Raw genomic sequence first — 21360 nt, 5'->3', positions numbered from 1 at the left:
TTTGTGTTACCGGGAAGATATTTGTTCACCATTATCTTACACTCTTGGCCCATCAGCATTTGTTAGATGTAGCCTGCTTGGTACTTTGGATACTTCATTCACCTGTTCAACACTCGTTTACTCAGTTTTATATCTGTTTACTCGTCGGAAAAATTGCCAACAATCGCAAATATGGGTTGGCTTGGATGCTTGTACTTTTCAAATGTTGGATTCTCTTTGAATGAATGGGAAAGTCACCTGTGTTAGTTTCTGTAGTACAAATGGCAATGGTTTACAGGAAATCTTCCAACAATAAGGTCTTTGATGGCAAAAGACAAGATTTGCTCTCTAGTGTTCATTTAGAGACAACTAGATTCATAATAACCTTTAAATGGTATGTAAAAGGAGAGTCATGTATAGACCACACCTGGAGTACTGTGAGCAGTTCTGGACACCACACCTTAGGAAGGATATATTGGCCTTGGAGGGAGTGCAGCGTAGATTTACCAGAATGATACCTGGACTCCAAGGGTTAAATTACGAGGAGAGATTGCTCAAACTACAGTATTCCCTGAAATTTAGACGGTTAAGGGTTAAGTATAAAAGTTAGAGCCAGGCATTTCAGTAGTGAAGCTTGGAAACACTTCTACATGCAAAGGGTGGTAGAAGTTTGGCAATTCTCTTCCAAAAACAGCAATTGATGCTCGGGCAATTGTTCATTTTAAATGTGAGATTGATAGCTTTTTGTGAACCAAAGCTGCTATTGGGATATGGGGCAAAGGTGGGTATATGGAGTTAGGTCACAGATCAGCCGTGATTTCATTGAATGGCGGAACAGGCTTGAGGGGCTAAATGACCTATATGGGTTGTAAAAACAGTGGGATATATACCCTGACAAGAATATTTATCACTGGCACCAGACGAATCCTTAACCCCTTCACCTGAGTTTGTCTGGAACTGTCTGGGATTTATGACCCAATTTATGCCAAGGAGTAAAGGAAGTCCAAATTTGGCTTGACAAACTGTTCTACCAGTTTGAATTGTATTGGCCTTTACTCTACCAGCCTTCAATTAGAATACATACAAGTTACTGAGTAATTAACCCTTTTTACCAAATCATGAAAGAAGTCACTATAGACCAGTTAGCCTAACATCTGTGGTTGGGAAAATGTTGGAGTCCATTATTAAAGAAGCAGTAGCAGGACATTTGGAAAAGCAAAATTTGGTCAGGCAGAGTCAGCATGGATTTATGAAGGGGAAGTCATGTTTGGAAATTTTGCTGCAGTTCTTTGAAGATGTAACAAACAGGGTGGATAAAGGGGAACCAGTGGATGTGGTGAATTCAACTTCCAGAAGGCATTTGACAAGGTGCCACATAAAAGGTTACTGCACAAGATAAAAGTTCATGGGGTTGGGGGTAATATATTAGCATGGATAGAAGATTGGCTAACTAACAGAGTCGGGATAAATGGTTCATTCTCTGGTTGGCAATCAGTAACTAGTGGGGTGCTGCAGGGATCAGTGCTGGGACCCCAACTATTTACAATCTATATTAACGACTTGGAAGAAGAGACAAGTTTGCTGATGATACAAAGATGGGAGGAAAAGCAACGTGTGAGGGGGACACAAAAAATCTGCAAAAGGACATATCGGCTAAGTGAGTGGGCAAAAATTTGGCAGATGGAGTATAATGTTGGAAAGTGTGAGGTCATGCACTTTGGCAGAAAAAAAAATCAAAGAGCAAGTTATTATTTAAATAGAGAAAGATTGCAAAGTGCTGCAGTACAGCGGGACCTGGGGCTACTTATGCATGAGACACAAAAGGTTAGTATGCAGGTACAGCAAGTGATCAGGAAGGCCAATGGAATCTTGGCCTTTATTGCAAAGGGGATGGAGTATAAAAGCAGGGAAGTCTTGCTACAGCTATACAGGGTATTGGTGAGGCCACACCTGGAATACTGTGTGCAGTTTTGGTTTCCATATTTACGAAAGGATATACTTGCTTTGGAGGTAGTTCAGAGAAGGTTCACTATGTTGATTCCGGAGATGAGGGGGTTGACTTGAGGAAAGGTTGAGTCGGTTGGGTCTCTACTCATTGGAATTCAGAAGAATGAGAGTTGATCTTATCAAAACGTATAAGATTATGAGGGGGCTTGACAAGGTGGATGCAGAGAGGATGTTTCCACTGATGGGGGAGCCTAGAACTAGAGGGCATGATCTTAGAATAAGGGGTCGCCCATTTAAAACTGAGATGAGGAGGAATTTCTTCTGTGAGGGTTGTAAATCTGTGGAATTCGCTGCCTCAGAGAGCTGTGGAAGCTGGGACATTGAATTAATTTAAGACAGAGATAGACAGTTTCTTAACCGATGAGGGATTATGGGGAGCAGGCAGGGAAGTGGAGCTGAGTCCATGATCAGATCAACCATGATCTTATTGAATGGCGGAGCAGGCTCGAGGGGCTGTATGACCTACTCCTGTTCCTATTTCTTATGTTGTTATAATGTACTATCATCTGTTTCAAATGCAGTTAGCAGTACTTAATGTCATTAGAACAATATGACTTTTCACAAGATCACTTTCAATTTGAGCTGATTCATGTGACTGTTTACTACTGCTGCTGTCAGTCAACATGAGATTTTGAAATAAACCAGGACCCAATAACAAACATATGTAATCTGTTTAGGGCTGCTTGTTTAAATGTGGCAGTACAGGGATTCACATGGTATCCTTTATTGAAGTAATTGTATTGTTTTTTCTTCATTTTTAATAGTTTAGCTCGTGTGCTTTTTCACTCAAATGTTGGAAATTTGCAATCTTGCTTAATAACTAAAGCAGGGTTTTTATTAGCGTTGACTATTTATCATGTAATAGAGATTGCATACATCTAAATTACTGTCTTTGTTGTATGTCCAAAAAATAAACACACTATTCAACATCTCATTTCTATAAACTATTCCCAGTAATAAAGTTGCATTTTTACAGTGCCTTAATATGCCAAAACATTGTTAAAGTGCAATCATGATTGTGTCTGTAAATACAGCAATTTGTGCACACATTCTTAAAAAGTGCAAAGACCCACAAGCAGCAAATGAAATGAGTATTTTTTTTAATGGATAAGGTATAGATCTTGGCTAGTACATTGGGAGCATTCTCTGCCTGTTCTCAAATTGTTTGAAAATATTTTTTTTTAGGAAAGAAACCCTCTTGTCCTTTATTTGTATAAACATGACTAACTGCTTGTTTTCCTCTACTTTGCAGTGTAAACTTATAGTTTGCCAGATGAGTAACACTCGCTGTCAGCCCCTCAGCTGCCTTCTCCTGCCATTGGTTGCAGGTGTGATCTTTGTGGTCTCTGGTATCGTACCAGACAAAGAGTATTATCTTCTCATTGTTTTGACTACAGTAATAACCTTCGCACATATTCACTACGGAGTATGTGTGGTGAGTAGATTTTGAGTAATTTTACCAGTTTTTGTAGTTAAATCATTGCTGTTAACTGTATGACACAGTAGCTTTAAAAGGCAATTCTGTTGAAGGGGAAACACTCAAATCTTCTTTACCAATAATGATTGAACTGTGTATTTGCAACATTTCTATTTTAATTTTAGAATAGATGCTGGATGGGTGTGTTAGCACAGTATTTCATTTCTGGAGCTTTGAGTAATTTATATTCTATCAGGGTGAATGGGTAAAGAGCTCTCAGTAGTTTCAGAACAGTTCACAATGAAATAAAAGTACCACAAATAACCCAACACACCTGGAATTGAAAATAGATAAAGGAATTAGATCACTGTTATTTTCCAGGGATATGAAAAATCCCTCCTTTTTAACTTGGGAGTACAGTAATTTTATTTTATCTTAAAACAGGTGAATCAGCTGAGCAAACATTTTAACATTTACGCCTTCTCCCTGAAGAAACCAAATACAGAATGACTAGAGGAGGAACAGAAAATTGGCTTGCAGGCTTCTGAAGTATTGTAAAGAATGACCATCCCAGCAGCCTGTGAATGCTTCAGCCATCACAACAAACTGTGCCCACCACCGCCACCATCAGTAGAAAACAGAAGATTGAGATAGTCCCTTTATAAGCATTAAGCTTTTGTTTTGAGAGATCTACCGATAATAAAGGTTTAATAACTCAATTAAGTATTTAAATAGACATTAACTGTGCACAAGCACAGATTGTGTGCAACTGGCTGGCACTGGATTTTCTTTTGGTGTAATGCTCCCTTCTTTAAAGTTTTGTTATACTATTGGAGTCTTCAATAAAGTAGATGGTAGCTTGTATCCAAGAAAACAGGCTAGTAAATATTTCAACAGACTTTCATTTTACAGATTCACAACCTAGTCCTTGGGCAATGCGATTATGCTTTTGTAATTTACTCATTGGAAGTTCTGTTCACATCTTTTCTTAAACACATGTTTTGAAAGACAATTCCACCTTACTTATAATACTAGAGAGACTGAACATTCACTTGCCTTTATAGCCCAATTGAGCAAAGTTGCTGATATTGGAACTTGCAGGTCTTCAAAAAGAGGGAATAGTATGAGAGCCTAGTATGTTGGAATTTGCCACAGCCTATATTTAAAGCATGTATTTAAAGAAGACTTTTTTTTGAATGAGTAAATTATAAAATTTACAAAGGAAATTGAATGAAAATGTAAAGTTTATAAACATTGTGGATTATCAGAAACAAATCAAAACCTGTTAAATTGCTGTTTTCACTTTTTTTCTTTTGTTTCAAATATTCAGTTTTGTGGTGGTGAATGCATGCCGATTTTCTACTATAAATTCTGGTTTTCTTTCATGGAGGATTGCTTGAATGAAGAGTATACTAAAAGTCTTAGAGCAAGGTATACTTGGAAGGAACAAGCATGACGAGCAGTAATTGTGTTTAGTTTATGTGCACAACCAGAGGTTTTGTACCTAAAGTCTGTTTAGGAAAGACAATGAATATATTGTGTGGATTTTCACAATTATACTACAGTGAGGGGAATGTTCAGACAGTCCTGCTTCATGGTGTAAGAATTCATACTTTTGTTGTTCTAATTTGATGGATCCTTTCTATATGTTTAGTACAATTTAGTCAATGGTCTCTTTTCCATAGAGATATTGTATCTCTTACTGGTGAAGCTTGCCATAATAAAGCAAGCTTTTTCATATTACATCAGTGTAATTTCTATTCAAAGCATAGTTTGGGCCAGTGGAATAGTTCCAGTTCTAATATTTTGTTAATTTGTGTTAATGATTTTGAACTGGCTCCAGTTTCAGTTTAAGGAATTCAACTGATCCAAATTAGTTTACCATAAAAATTTAAAAAAATGTTAATTTATTTATAATTACATCTTCCACGAGATACTCAAGACTGCATAGTGTACCAATTTCATTTACAATTAGAAGTTGTGTGTTGCAGCTGGACACCACAATTGTATCAATAGTTTGTCTCCGAACATAAAACACTGATTAGACTCTTGTACTAACATATTGCAAAACTTCAAATCCTTTGTTTGACTATTTTAACTACCTAATAGTACTGAAGTGGGGAAATTTGAATAAAGTGAAAAGAATCCCACTTGATGTATATTGCCTTTTTGTTCTGTATCCAACTTTTGTGGAATTTATACGAGTAATCATGTTTCTTCCATTTATCATTTACTATATCAACTGTTGTTTGTACATGCTTAATTCTGATTTTGTACATATGTTGTCAATATTCTTGGGGATGAGTACCTAAAGTTCAGCTTTGGTGCAATTCAATCAGTTTGAAGCTGAACTTCAGATCATAAGTAAATCAAAGTGTTCAATTCGACCATCCAAGTTTCAGCCAAAACACAAGTTTCAAAGCCCACTTGTACATAGTCAGTGTTCTATGGAATCTGTGAAGTGATTTGACAATAGAATAAGCTATTCTATATTTATCAAAGGGTGCAACTCTCAATATTCAAATATCATTCATTAGTTTTCAGCTTCAATTTTCAGTGCATGTATTTTGCTTATCCCTTTTTGAACTCAGATTGTTAGATCCTTCTAGTTAGTGCATTGGTTCAAACGAGACTGAATTCAAGGGCCTGGGTGATTATCAGTGGTTGGACTCCATCACTTGTCTGTATACTGCAGATGTAAGGAACTGGCATGCAAGACCTTGTAGGAAACTTTAAGTATCTAATTTCAAGAGGTAACTATTAGAAACTAATGCAAGCAGCTTGTATATTACTAGAGACATACACATTCTGAGTCAAGTCCAATAGGCTCTGATTATTTGTGACTTCAGACATCTACTGAGTAATCCAGACAGAAAGTAGCTGTTACCAACAGCTGTTTACATAATTGCCGCAACATTTCTTAGACATCCATATTTGTTTGTTACAATGATGTCACTGTCATGTAGCTGTGTACAAATCCTTTTACTTTCCATCTTGCATCTTCATTGCCAAAAGTGCTAAACCATGGTGATTGAGTCCAGTGGAACATTGATAATGATGGATTTGGTGAGAAGCATTGGTGTGTGTACCGTCTTGAAATGGTATTGGGATTGTTATAGGTGCACGTTCCATGAATCATTCCCAACCAGCCATATTTTGTACAATAATATGCAGGATACAATTTCCATTCTTCCTGTTAATGAAAAATAGAACTGCTGTCCTTTTGAAGTAATTTCGTGGCTAAGAAGGCTATTTTAAATTACAATGTGTCCACGATATTACAGGCACACCAACACAAATTTCTGATTTGGAAAATAAAAAATTACAGGTGAATGTGCATGTTCTGATGGTGCAAATGGGTTCTTCTCTGGCACTCTGCACTCAAATTTTCTGACATTGAGTAAGGGGTGAGATGTCCAGAGCTTGTGTGCCTCTCGATATCACAGGATTTTGCTATATTTTTATATTCTATTCACAGAGGTAACCTACAAAAGCACAATTTCCCCCCTAAATTATAAGCTTTAAATAAAAGTTATATTAACCAGATGCTGTGTGGAGAAAAATAGTGAACATTGTTGCACTCATGGGTGACTTGTGTAATTGATTTTTTATTTATTTATAGATGATGAGGATAGTATTGAACATTTTCCCATGCACTACATACTAAACTTTTTGCTTTTTTCTAAAAGCGATAATACATTGGGTGCAATTTTCACCTCGGACTTGATATTTCTTACAGGACTACAGTATTCTTCTTGGCCTTTTTGTTTTGTTTTAAACCATGCACAATATAGCAGAAAGAACAGAACACCCTAATAACCGTGTCTTAAGTTTTTGTTTAAGTAGTGGCAGTCTAAATTTTCTGGAAAACTTCAAATATTGTGTATAAAGGGCTGATGGTCAAATTTTGGCTTTGTTTACATCACTCTTAGCACAATTAGCTCAACTGTTACTTAGCACTGAGGTATGTAAACCTCTTTATATGTAATTATGAAGTGGATGCAGTAACTATTGTGGCCTTTTGTGGTTTTGGGTCCAAAGGTGCGTTGTGGCTGTTTCCATATACCCAAAGTACTGGAGGTCCTGTACAATCAGACAGATAACAAAATTATTTCCACACCATGTTTTAGGCTTTCTATAATATTGAACCTTGCCAGATGTGTACTGGATTCTGAAGTGCTTTTCAAGCATGACGTTCCAGTTCACTGTTATTCAATTCAATTTGCACAATGGTCTTGAAATGTTTTTGGCAAATCAATAATTTTAGGATTCAACTATATCAAAATCTGTTTTCTATCTTTTGAAAGCAGATTTTATTAATATAGTTAAAAAACCATTTTGCTGCTCACTTAATACTGACTACTTTTAATCTGTGAATGATTGTTTAACTGGTTTAATTATTTACACACTGTATAATTCCGAGAAGCCTGGTCACAGTTAATCATTCAGTGAAGGTATGCAATTATTGTTAATGCTTAACCTCTTATGCATACAGGTAACTTAATCTGAATATTTATGTATAGTTTTATCTCTATTAGATATGTGTTCAGCAGTAATATTTTACTGCCCTGATGTTTTTCTGAGGCTGTGAATGTTAAGAGGTTGCTCATGTTCTGTCTCTTCTCCCTCCCATGTATTTTCACAAGTTTACAATGGTTTACTGGGAAACAAGGGAGTATGAGAAGAAAAGTCAATTTTGCATATGCTAAGATGTAAAACTTGGATGGCAATTAAAAAAAAAATGTATATTTGCAATCAATTGCCTGGTGAATTTTTCCCTTTAATCATAAATTATGTTAGTGATACAATGTGGGATAAGATTTAGCTGCTCTCCTGAAGAAAGGAGTAATATTTCAGAAAAATTAGAGATACTCGTTAGGAATTTTCCTTAGAAAAACCAAAATGCTACAATATTATGGTTTGCAGAAGCAGGATTATTTTTTGGACAGGGCTTGTTTGACAAGGGATTCTACAAAACTGAGCATAATTGAAACACTTGAGGAAATCTTACATTGTGACAACCCCTTCTGTTAAATTGAAAGATTCTAAAAAATATTTTTGTAAAGTGAAACATTTGTAAGTTGCAGCATTAAGTAACAGTGTATAGCTGTATACTAGACGGCAAACTTGAAATTTGACCATGATTTTATTGGTGAGGCACACAGTAACAGTGAAATAAACTTGTCAGCTGATAGTTAAATTGGTTTTAACGCAGCTTTTCAGTGGCCTTTGTGAACAGTGTTATTCATATTTTGTCAGAATCAGTTCAAATTGGGATTTTTGTCAAGCTTAAGTACTTTAAAGACCGTTGACTTTCATACACCACTCAAAGCCTTTCAATTGGGTTACATCAACATGAATTAACAATTTCATGTTTGTATGGCAATGTTTTACAAATCATTTTTATGCTTTAGGTTTCAAATGTTTTAATTTAACACTTGATAACATTTATTTTGATAAATTTGCTAAACATTGGGAGGAATTTCATTCAGAAGTTTCTTCTGCCTGGATTTTGCATTCCTTATTGGTATATCCATGCTCTGCATTGTCATGAAATTATTACTTTATATTTTCTTTGGCACTTCTCTGATTTTCAATTTATGATTAGCTGATTTAATTACTTGCATACATTATTTGAATAAATCTGTGGAATTAGCTGCCTCAGAGAGCTGTGGAAGCTGGGACATTGAATACATTTAAGACAGAAATAAGACAGTTTCTTAAAAGATAGGGGGATAAGGGGTTATGGGGAGCAGGTGGGGAAGTGGAGCTGAGTCCATGATCAGATCAGCCATGATCTTATTGAATGGCGGAGCAGGCTCGAGGGGCCATATGGCCGACTCCTGTTCCTATTTCTTATGTTCTTATATATTTCAAGGAAAGCTGATTACTGCAGATAGCCTTCACAATTAAGATTTGTTTAACAATAGTTAAAATTGGCATTGCACCGTATCTGTTACTTGAACGCTCACTCTAAAACAATCAACATATTTGGAAAGATGGGATGTGTACGGAAACATTTTTCAGAGATGTCTTAAAGTTGTGAAATTCAGTGAAACAAATCCTAAGTATTTATAGATTAAGTGTAATATTTTCCCCTGTTAAACACTGGTATTATTTGCTGTGCCTGGGTCCGCGTTTTAGCATCTGCAGAAGTTTTATTGATTATGCAACTGTAATGGGAGAGGAAAAGCAGTATTTGCAAATAGAATAGTGCCAGCAACATCTTACTGAAATATATTTTCCAAGCTAATGTGGCAAAGGGACTCTTGGTGTATAACTGCTACATTTGCTAATTAAGGGCTCCTGGAAAAAGACCTGCCTTCAAGAATGGGGGATGTCTGCTTTCTAAAACCAGGAGCAGTTTATTTTTGAGAACCATTCGTTTTTTTTTACAATACAAAATGTGCTTTTATAGCCTTAAATCATATTTTTCAATGAGTTCAGTTCATCTTTTTGCATATTTAATCTCTAAATTGCCTTTTGATTGGCTTGTCATAGTTATCTTCTATAAAAGTATGCCCAGTTCTCTGCTAACGGTACAACTATCAACCTTGGGGGAGAATTTTGAAAGAGCCCAGATTGTACTTCAAAATGATGTGGTTATGGTCTTGATGGTAATTTGCAGTGCATTACCTTAAGTAGCTGGTGTTCCTTTTGAAGAATGTTTTTTGTCAAATTGAGATGCAGCTGTGGAATTAAATAATATATGCAATTAAGACTTAGTGTTTTGAATGTGTGCAGTTCATTTGATTACACTGTTAAGTGCTGATTGTGGGATTCTTGTATATGAAAATACATCACACTAAAACTGAGAACATAATTTGCAATTGCTTTATGAGGATTGAATGTCTGATCTGCCTTTGTTCCTGACTCCATCTACAATCTATGACTTTATAGAGTAGTTTTAAAGACGAAGTTATTAATTAAACCTTTGCTGCCTTTGTTGCTTGAAATACCCATTCTACCTCTTTAGCTTTTATTAGTAGTAGCAAAAAGACATGGGATGACTGATATAAGGCTAACTGGTATTAATACCCTAACTGGTACTAATATAATCTCTACCAATAGAACATTCCATCTCCTGCAGATCATTACTTTATTTCTGTGCAAGAGTATGTGTATTTAACCAGAAAGCATACAGTGTAAGCTGCACACTTATTTGTAAACTACATATGCAGATGCTGTAAAACCTTTACAAATGTGATATTGAAAACGAAGTACATGCTGATTCAGACTGTTGTATTGCATGAAGACACCTTGGTGGTATACATTCTATAGAACAAAATTAATTTACTGTCCAGCATAGTCAAGAAATGTCGGGCAGTATTTTGGTTCATATTGTCAGCGTTTTATATTCCACTATTCATGCATTCATTTTCAAAGTCTGATGTACTTATGATAATTCAAAGCTCTAAATGGAGCAAAATAGGATACAAGGCCCATTTACTTTGCAGGTCTCTTGTAGGGTACAATAATTTCTTGATAAGTGTCCTTGGTATGTTCTCAAAAGTATTAAAAAAAAACATTTTGGGTCCTTGTTTGCTGCACATAAAGTAATGATCTACATTGTAATAAATAAGGAATTCACAGTACTGTTGCATACAGCAGTACGTATCGTGCTCCCAGAAAGTAAATGTTGCAGAGCTCGGTCTGCTTGAAAATGTATCTGAGGTCATTGAACTTTCATGGCATATATCTGGAAATAGGACAAGAACTTTCTCCCTAAATATTTTCTATATGCCACCTTTTCAAAACTATGCATTCAGTTAGTTGCATTACTTCCACATTGCTAACCTGTGCCTCTCATTTTTAACTGAACTTTGCTGGGAACTTCACATTGCACACAGATGTGCTGCAGCCAATGGTTCAGCAGAAATAAAATACATCTTTGTTGTAGATTCCCTCTACACTGTGACCATCAGAACAGAATGTATGTCTACTGTTGAATAAGGTCTGTGGTAGCTTTAATTTAATTTGTAAAATGCTATTATGGTATTTATTTATTGTAAAGGCGAACTGAAAGTTTAATAAAGCTGGAAAACAATAGCAAATTTAATTTGTTGTCATGTGTTTCATAGAGCATTATGTAATGTGATCGTTTCTTGAACATTGCTGAAGTTATGTAAATTTCCTATCACACTTTATTGAAAAATGCAACCTTTTACTGTCCTTAATGCAAAATATTACATTTTAGGTAGCCATGTTCCTTAGCAGCTGTAAAGGATGTTGAAGGGAAATTGACTTCATGGAGAAAATATCCTGAAAATTTACGATTAAACCCTGACAAAATGATGTACATCTACTGCATTCCCAAACAATAACAAAGTTTGCCATCACATTTTCATGAATTGTAATTATTTCTAAGTTGAGCTTGGATTTTTTAATGCACTAGATCATAGATGAGCGAGAAGCAGAGCATCACAGCTGTTTTTCCCCTATGTTTGCAACTTGGCCATGCTAGTTAAAGGCAGAGATTTTGCACCATGGTGCTAAAATTGCTCTACCTTCCTCAGTACCACATCTCACATGGAACGACAGAGACAGCATCGTCACGCGAGAATAATTGGGTGATGGTCTAGTCTAGTCAGATACTTAATAGTGCATCAATGGTTAAGTTGGCACTATTACAATTCAGCCGCCTTCTAACACTAATGCTTATAGCAATAAGATGTAGTGTCCATGGACAAGCAAGCCTATGCCTTCTGTGGTGTGAAACTCAAACCTCGTGCAGAGTGAATTGGTAAACGTGCCACAGGATACAATTTTTTCTTTAGTTATGCACTAAAGATGCATAGGTTGCCCACCTTAGATGTCTTATTGCTCTAATAGGTGGGAAAAAAACCCATGCCTTTCATGCTAAACTAGAAATGTAATTATTGCAAGATATAAAGTTATACACAAGCAAAATAAATGCAGTAAAGTGGCTACAGAGAAGTTAACACTTGTCAATATTCAAAACAGTTTTCTGGAACCAAAGTAAGTGTACATCACAATTCTTTGGTTTTGTTCTGCATTTTTCCAACTGATTGTGATTCATGCAGTATGGGTGCTTCAACTTCATGGAGTTCAATTTTGCTGCCATGATGCAACTTGTTTGGCTATGTAAACAAAATATTATGGAAAGCTTCAATAATTGTACCTGATTTTGGATTCTTCTGACATTGCAAAATCAAAGAAAACCTATCACAATAGGGAAACTCTTTAATAGCACATGAATATAAATATTTATATCATCTGGGTGGCGTGGAAATAAAAGGTGCCCAGGCTGTCTTGAGTTTACTGCATCAATCTGAAGATAAAGCTCATCGATCATCCTTCATGAAACAATAAACCATCAGATGATATCAGAACTCTTTCTGTGCTATTAACTATTATGTTTCCAGTTAGAATTGTAAATATAAAAACAGAAAATGCTGGAAATCTCAGCAGGTCAGGCAGCATCTGTGGAGGGAATCGCTCCTGTCTTCCAACCTATCACAGACCTTCCCTTTAGTTCTTTCTTCCCCTCCCCATTTCAGTGCTTAAGAATCTGTTCTTTCCGAATACACTCCAGTTCTGACACAGGGTCATAGACCCGAAACGTTAACTCCGTTTTCTCTCCACTGATGCTGCTTGGCCTGCTGAGATTTCCAGCATTTTCTGTTTTTATTCCAGATTCCAGTATCTGCAGCATTTTGCTTTTGTAGAATTGTAAATATGTTCTGCCTGCAGGCTTTCAAGTTTTAATTTATCCATTTAACAAAAACAGCCATGGTTTCTACTTTTTTTTAAAAACTTCAAGGGCATGACTAGCTACAATTTGGATGAAAGCATGTAATGTACAAATGTTAACATGATACAGGACAGAGCAGGTGCTGATCACAATTGGATTCACTGAAGTTTGATGCTTATGATGGTATTAGTTTCTGGGGTATATTAGAAATGTCAGTTCCAACAACAAGTGATGTCAAATCTGCAGCAGTTTCAGAATTGATCACAGCTGTGTTCTGATGAAACGTACATGCCCAAAATGTAATTGTCATGTATGTAACCTTCATGTAACAACACTGCAATATTGTATATACTTGAGAAAGGCACACCCTGACCACAGGGGGTGAACTTGTGGGAGACTCTCCTCACCTGGTCATCCAGGTATATAAAGGGAGGTCCCACGTAGGGTCATCACTTCTTGGTCCTATGAATAAAGGTGTAGGTCACAGAGTGACCTTGTCCATAGAATGTGCCTCGTGTGGTATTGTGTAAGGACTTTACAGTGGCAACGAGAAACGGGAATCAATGACCCACGAGAATGGCCACCGGTAGCACAGAGGAACGGTCCTGTGTTGGGGAGGACTTGGGATGATTTCATTGAGAGGCTTCAGTAGAGCTTTGTCACGAAGGACTGGCTGGGAGATGCAGCAGCCGACAAGCGAAGGGCTCATCTACTGACGAGCTGTGGATCTAAGACTTACGCGCTCATGAAAGACCTGCTAGCACCCGAGAAGCCAGCGGACAAAACCTTTGAAGAGCTCAGCAAGCTAATCAGTGAGCACCTCAAACCAGCGAGCAGCATACACATGGCTCGACACAGATTTTATACCCACCGACGTCGGGAAGGACAGCATAGCGGACTTCATTGCGGACCTCCGACGCTTGGCCAGCCTTTCTAAGTTCACAGACACCTGCAGGGGGGAGATTCTAAGGGATTTATTTATTGAGGGCATCGGTCATGCGGTGATTTTCAGAAAGTTAATGGAGACCAAGGACTTGACCTTGGAAGTGGCGGCGTTGCTGGCTCAGACTTTTATGGCGGGGGAGGAGGAAACCCAAGATAATATACGCGCGCAACCCTGACTCCAACGTGATGATGGATCGGGGTCAACATCATAAACGCGACTCAGAACCCAGCAGCAGGCAGGCAAAGGCGGTTTGACACACCCCAGGCAGCAATAGGTTTTCAACACAGACAATAGCAGGCTGAACGGACATTTACACCATCCCAGTGGACAATGCATTCTGGGGTGGGGCTATTGACACCCACTAACATAGTGCTGTAGAGCAATCAAAGGGACAATCAGCGAGGAATGCCTGGTAACAGCTCTTTCGTTCACAACAATGGGAATCTCAATTCATGCTGGAGGTGTGGGGGCAGACATGCTGCTAGGACTTGCCAGTTTCAACAGTTCGCCTGCAGAAATTGTAACCTCACTGGCCATTTAGCCAGAATGTGCAGGGAACCTGTGACCAGGCTAATTTACGAGGCAGATGGACCAGAAGAGGGGTCTGCGAGACAGGATGACGCGTGGGGCAAATCAATGGATACTGAAGTTCAGCGGGTTCAAGTGGCAAACATTCACAGCTCATATAACAAAATGCCACCTATGATGATGAAGGTCTGACTAAACGGCATCTCGGTACGCATGGAGCTGGACACGGGGGCCAGCCAGTCATTCATGAGCATTCAACAATTCAAAAAGCTATGGCCACTCAAAGCCAGCAGACCCAAACTAGATCGCATTGTGACTCAATTACGGACATACACCAAAGAAATCATTCCAGTGCTAGGCAGTGCAATGTTGGCTGTGTCACACAATGGGTCAATGAACTGGCTGCCGCTCTGGATTGTCCCGGGTAATGGTCCCGCACTGTTGGGGAGGAGCTAGTTAGCTGAGATGAACTGGAAATGGGGGGGGATGTGCATGCAGTGTCTTCTGTGGAGCGAAGTTCATGCTCACAGGTCCTACAGCAATTTGAGTCGCTATTCCAACCTGGTGTCGGGACATTCAAAGGTACCAAAGTAGTGATTTGCATCACCCCGGCTGCCAGACCAATGCACAACAAAGCCAGAGCTGTGCCGTATGTGATGCGGGAGAAAATTGAAAGCTGAGAGAGGACATCATCTCGCCCGTTGAATTCAGCGACTGGGTGAGCCCCATTGTTCCCGTCTTAAAAGCGGATGCCTCGGTCAGGATCTGTGGCGACTACGAGGCCACTATCAACCGGGTGTCACTACAAGACCAATACCCGCTCCCGAGAGCGGAGGATCTTTTTGCCACGCTGGCAGGTGGCAAGCTGTTCACCAAGTTGGACTTCACTTTAGCCTACATGACCCAAGAACTGGCCGACGAATCCAAACTACTGACCACAATCACCACGCACAAGGGACTGTTTGTTTACAACAGGTGCCTGTTTGGCATTTGATCAGCGCCGCGATCTTTCAAAGTAACATGGAAAGCCTGCTCAGATCCATTCCTGGAACAATTGTATTCCAGGACGACATCCTCGTCACGGGTCGGGACATCGAGGAATACCTCCACAACCTGGAAGAGGTGCTACGCCGACTGGACCGGGTAAGCCTGCGACTCAAGAAGCCTAAGTGTGTGTTTTTGGCTCCCGAAGTTGAGTTTCTGGGCAGGAGGGTTGCTGCAGACGGGATTCGGCCGACCGAATCCAAAACAGAGGCGATTCGACGAGCGCCCAGGCCCGGCAACACATCAGAGTTGCATTCATTTCTGGAACTCTTGAACTATTTTGGGAACTTTCTGCCGAACTTAAGCACATTGTTGGAGCTGCTACACGTGCTCCTGTGTAAGGGTTGCGATTGGTTTTGGGGGGGACTGTCAAGAACGGGCTTTCAATTGGGCGCGTAACCTACTCTGTTCAAATAAGTTGTTGACCCTGTACGACCCCTGTAAGAAATTGGTTCTACATGTGATGCATCGTCCTATGGGGTTGGGTGCGTGTTGCAGCAGTGCAATGCTGAGGGGAAACTCCAACCTGTGGCATATGTCACCAGGTCGCGCTCTCAAGCAGAACGTGGATATGGGATGGGTGAGAAGGAAGCACTCGCATGTGTCTATGGGGTGAAAAAGATGCACCAGTACCTTTTTGGCAGGAGGTTCGAATTAGAAACGGACCACAAGCCGTTAACATCCCTGTTGTCAGACAGCAAGGCTGTCAATGCCAATGCGTCAGCTCGCATACAGCGATGGGCGCTCACACTGGCTGCCTATGACTACACCATCCGGCACCAGCCCGGCACTGAAAATTGCGCTGACGCGTTCAGCAGGCTTCCACTGGCCAACACTGAGGGGGCAGCAGGGCAAAGCGCTGAGATGGTAATGGCCGTTGATGCCTTTGACAGCCTGGACCAACAGAGATCCCCTCCTATCATTGATTAAGAAATGTGTCCTGACTGGGGATTGGGCGCCCGCACACGGAGCATGCCCTGAGGAGGTCAGACCGCTTCACAGGCGGATGGATGAGCTCTCCAGCCAAGCCGACTGCCTACTACTATGGGGCAGCTGGGTAGTCATGCCCCAGAGGGACAGGGAAGCTTTCATCAGAGAACCCCACAACGAGCACCCAGGCATCGTGCTGATAAAGGCCATTGCCCGGTCATACGTTTGGTGGCCGGGAATTGATTCAGAACTGGAACACTGGTTCGCAGGTGCATGACGTGTGCTCAGCTGGGAAATGCCCCCAGGGAGGCCCCACTCAGCCCACCAGGCCATGGTCACGCATTCACGTAGATTACGTGCTCCCGTTCATGGGGAAAATGTTTCTCATTGTTGTTGATGCGTACTCAAAATGGATCGAGTGCATCATTTTGAATTAGTGCACGACATCCACCACTGTGGAGAGTCTACGTGCGATCTCTGCGACCCACGGTTTGCCGGACATCCTTGTTAGCGATAATGGCCCATGTTTCACAAGCTATGAATTCCGGGAGTTCATATCGGGTAATGGCATCAACCATGTCAGGACAGCACTGTTCAAGCTGGCCTCCAATGGCCAGGCGGAACGTGCGGTCCAAATCATAAAACAAGGCATGCTCAGGATTCAAGGTCCCTCCCTTCAATGCCGCCTATCGTGCCTCCTGCTGGCCTATAGATCCCGACCGCACTCGCTCAAGGGGGTCCCGCCTGTGGAGCTCCTTGTGAAAAGGAACCTGAGGCAGATCATGAGATGGTATTCACACCACCGCCAGTGAACAAGCAACAAGAACAATCAGCAGCATGCACAGTCCCTGCAGTCAGCCTGGACAGGCCGGAATCACCACAGGGGACAGACACGCAGGCCAAGGCTCAACAGCCGGAGCCCCAATTGCGGTGCTCCACGAGGGAGCGCAGACCACCCGAAAGACTAAACCTGTGATCCCAATAAGACGTTGGGGGTGGGGGGGGGAGGTGATGTCACGTATGTAACCTTCATGTAACAACACTGCAATACTGTATATACTTGAGAAATGCACACCTTGACCACGGGGTGAACTTGTGGGAGACACTCCTCACCTGGTCATCCAGGTATATAAAGGTAGGTCCCACGCAGGGTCATTACTTCTTGGTCCTGTGAATAAAGGTGCAGGTCACAGAGTGACCTTGTCCAGAGAATGTGTCTCATGTGGATTTCTGGTATTAGGTTATTACTGTAAAGTCCTTACACATCATTTCCCTTTACAGATGTTGAGTGACCTGCTGTGCATTTGTATTTATATTCCATTTGCATTAAAGTATGTCTTTTTCGTCATATCTTCTATCAGAACGCCAAGGTTTTAGCTGATGCCCCACAGAGTCATTGAAACAAAAATACACAGAACAAAATCTGAAGTAGAATTTTTGTTTCCCTTTGGTCTTCTAGGATTTAAAAACATAGGAAATTGGGGGAAGGAGTAGGCCATACGGTCCCTCGAGCTTCCTCCGCCATTTAATATGATCATGGACTCGGGTCCACTTCCCTGCCCTGCTCCCCATAACCCATTAATCCCTTATCATTTAAGAAACTGTCCATCGCTGTCTTAAATTTATTCAATGTCCCAGCTTCCTGAGGCAGCGAATTCCACAGATTTACAACCCTCAGAGAAGAAATTCCTCCTCGTCTCAGTTTTAAATGGGCGACCCCTTATTCGAAGATTATTCCCCCTAGTTCTAGTCTCCCCTATCAGTGGAAACATCCTCTCTGCATCCAACTTGTCAAGATCCCTCATAATCTTTTACGTTTCGATAAGATCACCTCTCATTCTTCTGAATTCCAATCAGTAGAGGCCCAACTTCCTCAACCTTTCCTCATAAGTCAACCCCCTCATCTCCGGAATCAACCTAGTAAACCTTCTCTGAACTGCCGCCAAAGCAAGTATATCCTTTCGTAAATACGGAAACCAAAACTGTACCAAGTATTCCAGGTGTGGCCTCACTAATACCCTGTATAACTGTACCAAGACTTCCCTGCTTTTGTACTCTATCCCCTTTGCAATAAAGGCCAATATTCCATTGGCCTTCCTGATCACTTGCTGTACCTGCATACTAACCTTTGTGTTTCATGCACAAGTACCCCCAGGTCCCGCTGTACTGCAGCACTTTGCAATTTTTCTCCATTTAAATAATAACTTGCTTTTTCTGCCAAACTGCATGACCTCACACTTTACAACATTATACTTCACTGCCAAATTTTTGCCCACTCACTTAGCCTGTCTATGACCTTTTGCAGATTTTTTGTGTCCCCCTCACACATTGCTTTTCCTCCCATCTTTGTGTCGTCAGCAAACTTGGCTACATTACACTCGGTTCTTTCTTCCAACTCGTTAATATAGATTGTAAATAGTTGGGTTCCAGCACTGATCCCCGTGGTACCCTATTAGTTACTGTTTGCCAACCCGAGAATGACTCATTTATTCTCTGTTTTCTGTTAGTTAGCCAATCCTCTATCCATGCTAATATATTACCCCCGGCCCCGTGAACTTTTATCTTGTTCAGTAACCTTTTATGTGGCACCTTGTCAAATGCCTTCTGGAAGTCTAAATACGCCACATCCACTTTTTCCCCTTTATCCACCCTGTTTGTTACATCCTCAAATAAATCCAGAAAATTTGTCAAACGTGACTTCCCCTTCATAAATCCATGCTGACTCTGCCTGACCGAATTATGCTTTTCCAAATGTCCTGCTACTGCTTCTTTAATAATGGACTCCAACATTTTCCCAACCACAGATGTTAGGCTAACTGGTCTATAGTTTCCTGCTTTTTGTCTGCCTCCTTTTTTAAATAGGGGCATTACATTTGCAGTTTTCCAATCTGCTGGGACCTCCCCAGAATCCAGGGAATTTTGGTAAATTACAACCAATGCATCCACGATCCCTGCCACCACTACTCTTAAGATCCTAGGATGCAAGCCATCAGGCCCAGGGAATTTATTTGTCTTTAGTCCCATTATTTTACTGAGTACCACCTCCTTAGTGATTGTGATTGTGTTAAGTTCCTTTCCCCCCCACCCACCCCTATTGCCCCTTGACTATCCACTGTTGGGATATTGTAGGTATCCTCTACCGTAAAGACTGATACAAAATATTTGTTCAGAGTTTCTGCCATCTCCATGTTCTCCATTATTAATTCCCTGGTCTCGTCCTCTAAGGGACCAACATTTGCTATAGCCACTCTTTTCCTTTTTATATACCTATAGAAACTCTTGCTATCTGTTTTTATATTTTGTGCTATTTTACTTTCATAGTCTATCTTCCCTTTTTTAATCATTTTTTCAGTCATTCTTTGCTGGCTTTTAAAAGCTTCCTAATCTTCTGTCCTCCCACTAGTTTTGGCCACTTTGTATGCCCTTGTTTTTAATTGGATACCGTCCTTTATTTCTTTAGTTAGCCATGGATACCTATCTTTTCTTTCACACCCTTTCCTCCTCCCTGAAATATATTTTTCTTGAGAGTTGTGAAATATCTACTTAAATGTACACCACGGTTCATCAACCATACTACACTTTATTTTCCCAGTCCACTTTAGCCAACTCTGCCCTCATACCTTCATATTATCCTTTATTTAAGCTTAGTACGCTGGTTTGAGATCCAACTTTCTCACCAACATCTGAATTTGAAATTCAACCATGCTCTGATCACTCATTCCAAAGGGATCCTTTACAAGGAGATTGTTTATTAATCCTGTCTCATTACACAGGACCAGATCCAAGATAGCTTGCCCTCTGGTTGGTTCCGTTACATACTTGTAGATCTACAACAGGTAATATAGTGGCTTTGGATCAAACATCAAAATGTTTAACCATTATAACTTGGAATAAGAAAAAGGAATCATCCAGCTCTTACTATCTTTAATTATTTTGATACTAAAACCATAATCCCTTCTACTAGCTGCTGAATCAAAAATGATCCAAATCTCTTTACAATGTTGCTCAACAGAAACATTCAAAAGAAGTACGTCATTTTATATTACATAGAAACATAGAAAATAGGTGCAGGAGTAGGCCATTCGGCCCTTCGAGCCTGCACCACCATTCAATAAGATCATGGCTAATCGTTCACCTCAGTACCCCTTTCCTGCTTTCTCTCCATACCCCTTGATCCCTTTAGCCGTAAGGGCCATATCCAACTCCCTCTTGAATATATCCAATGAAATGGCATCAACAACTCTCTGTGGTAGGGAATTCCACAGGTTAGCAACTCTGAGTTAAGAAGTTTCTCCTCATCTCAGTCCTAAATGGTTTACCCCTTATCCTTAAACTGTGTCCCCTGGTTCTGGACTTCCACAACATCGGGAACATTCTTCCAGCATCTAACCTGTCCAGTCCCGTCAGAATTTTATATGTTTCTATGAGATCCCCTCTCATCCTTCTAAACTCCAGTGAATAAAGGCCCAGTCGATCCAGTCTCTCCTCATATGTCAGTCCTGTCATCCCGGGAATCAGTCTGGTGAACCTTCGTTCCGCTCCCTCAATAGCAAGAACGCTCTTCCTCAGATTAGGAGACCAAAACTGAACACAATATTCCAGGTGAGGCTTCACCAAGGCCCTGTACAACTGCAGTAAGACCTCCCTGCTCCTATACTCAAATCCCCGAGCTATGAAGGCCAACATACCATTTGCCTTCTTCACCGCCTGCTGTACCCGCATGCCAACTTTCAATGACTGATGTACCATGACACCCAGGTCTCGTTGCACCTCCCCTATTCCTAATCTGCCGCC

The 21360-nt window shown here is 40.3% G+C and overlaps 1 protein-coding gene across 1 annotated transcript in view; it reads left to right on the top strand.

Moving 5' to 3' along the window:
* Positions 1 to 8158, top strand: part of selenoi (selenoprotein I) — a 76375-nt gene extending 68217 nt beyond the window's left edge. Inside the window, exons 9-10 of the mRNA XM_070885108.1 lie at positions 3239 to 3421; positions 3848 to 8158. Of these exons, the coding sequence (XP_070741209.1) occupies positions 3239 to 3421; positions 3848 to 3913 (249 nt within the window). The 3' untranslated portion in view covers positions 3914 to 8158. The remainder of the gene's footprint in view (positions 1 to 3238; positions 3422 to 3847) is intronic.
* The last annotated feature ends 13202 nt before the right edge of the window (positions 8159 to 21360 follow it).

The sequence above is a fragment of the Pristiophorus japonicus genome, chromosome 7, assembly GCF_044704955.1.
Source record: "Pristiophorus japonicus isolate sPriJap1 chromosome 7, sPriJap1.hap1, whole genome shotgun sequence".
Taxonomy (NCBI): domain Eukaryota; kingdom Metazoa; phylum Chordata; class Chondrichthyes; family Pristiophoridae; genus Pristiophorus; species Pristiophorus japonicus.
The sequence above is the reverse complement of the archived record's forward strand: the minus strand, read 5'-3'. Positions and strand labels throughout refer to the sequence as shown.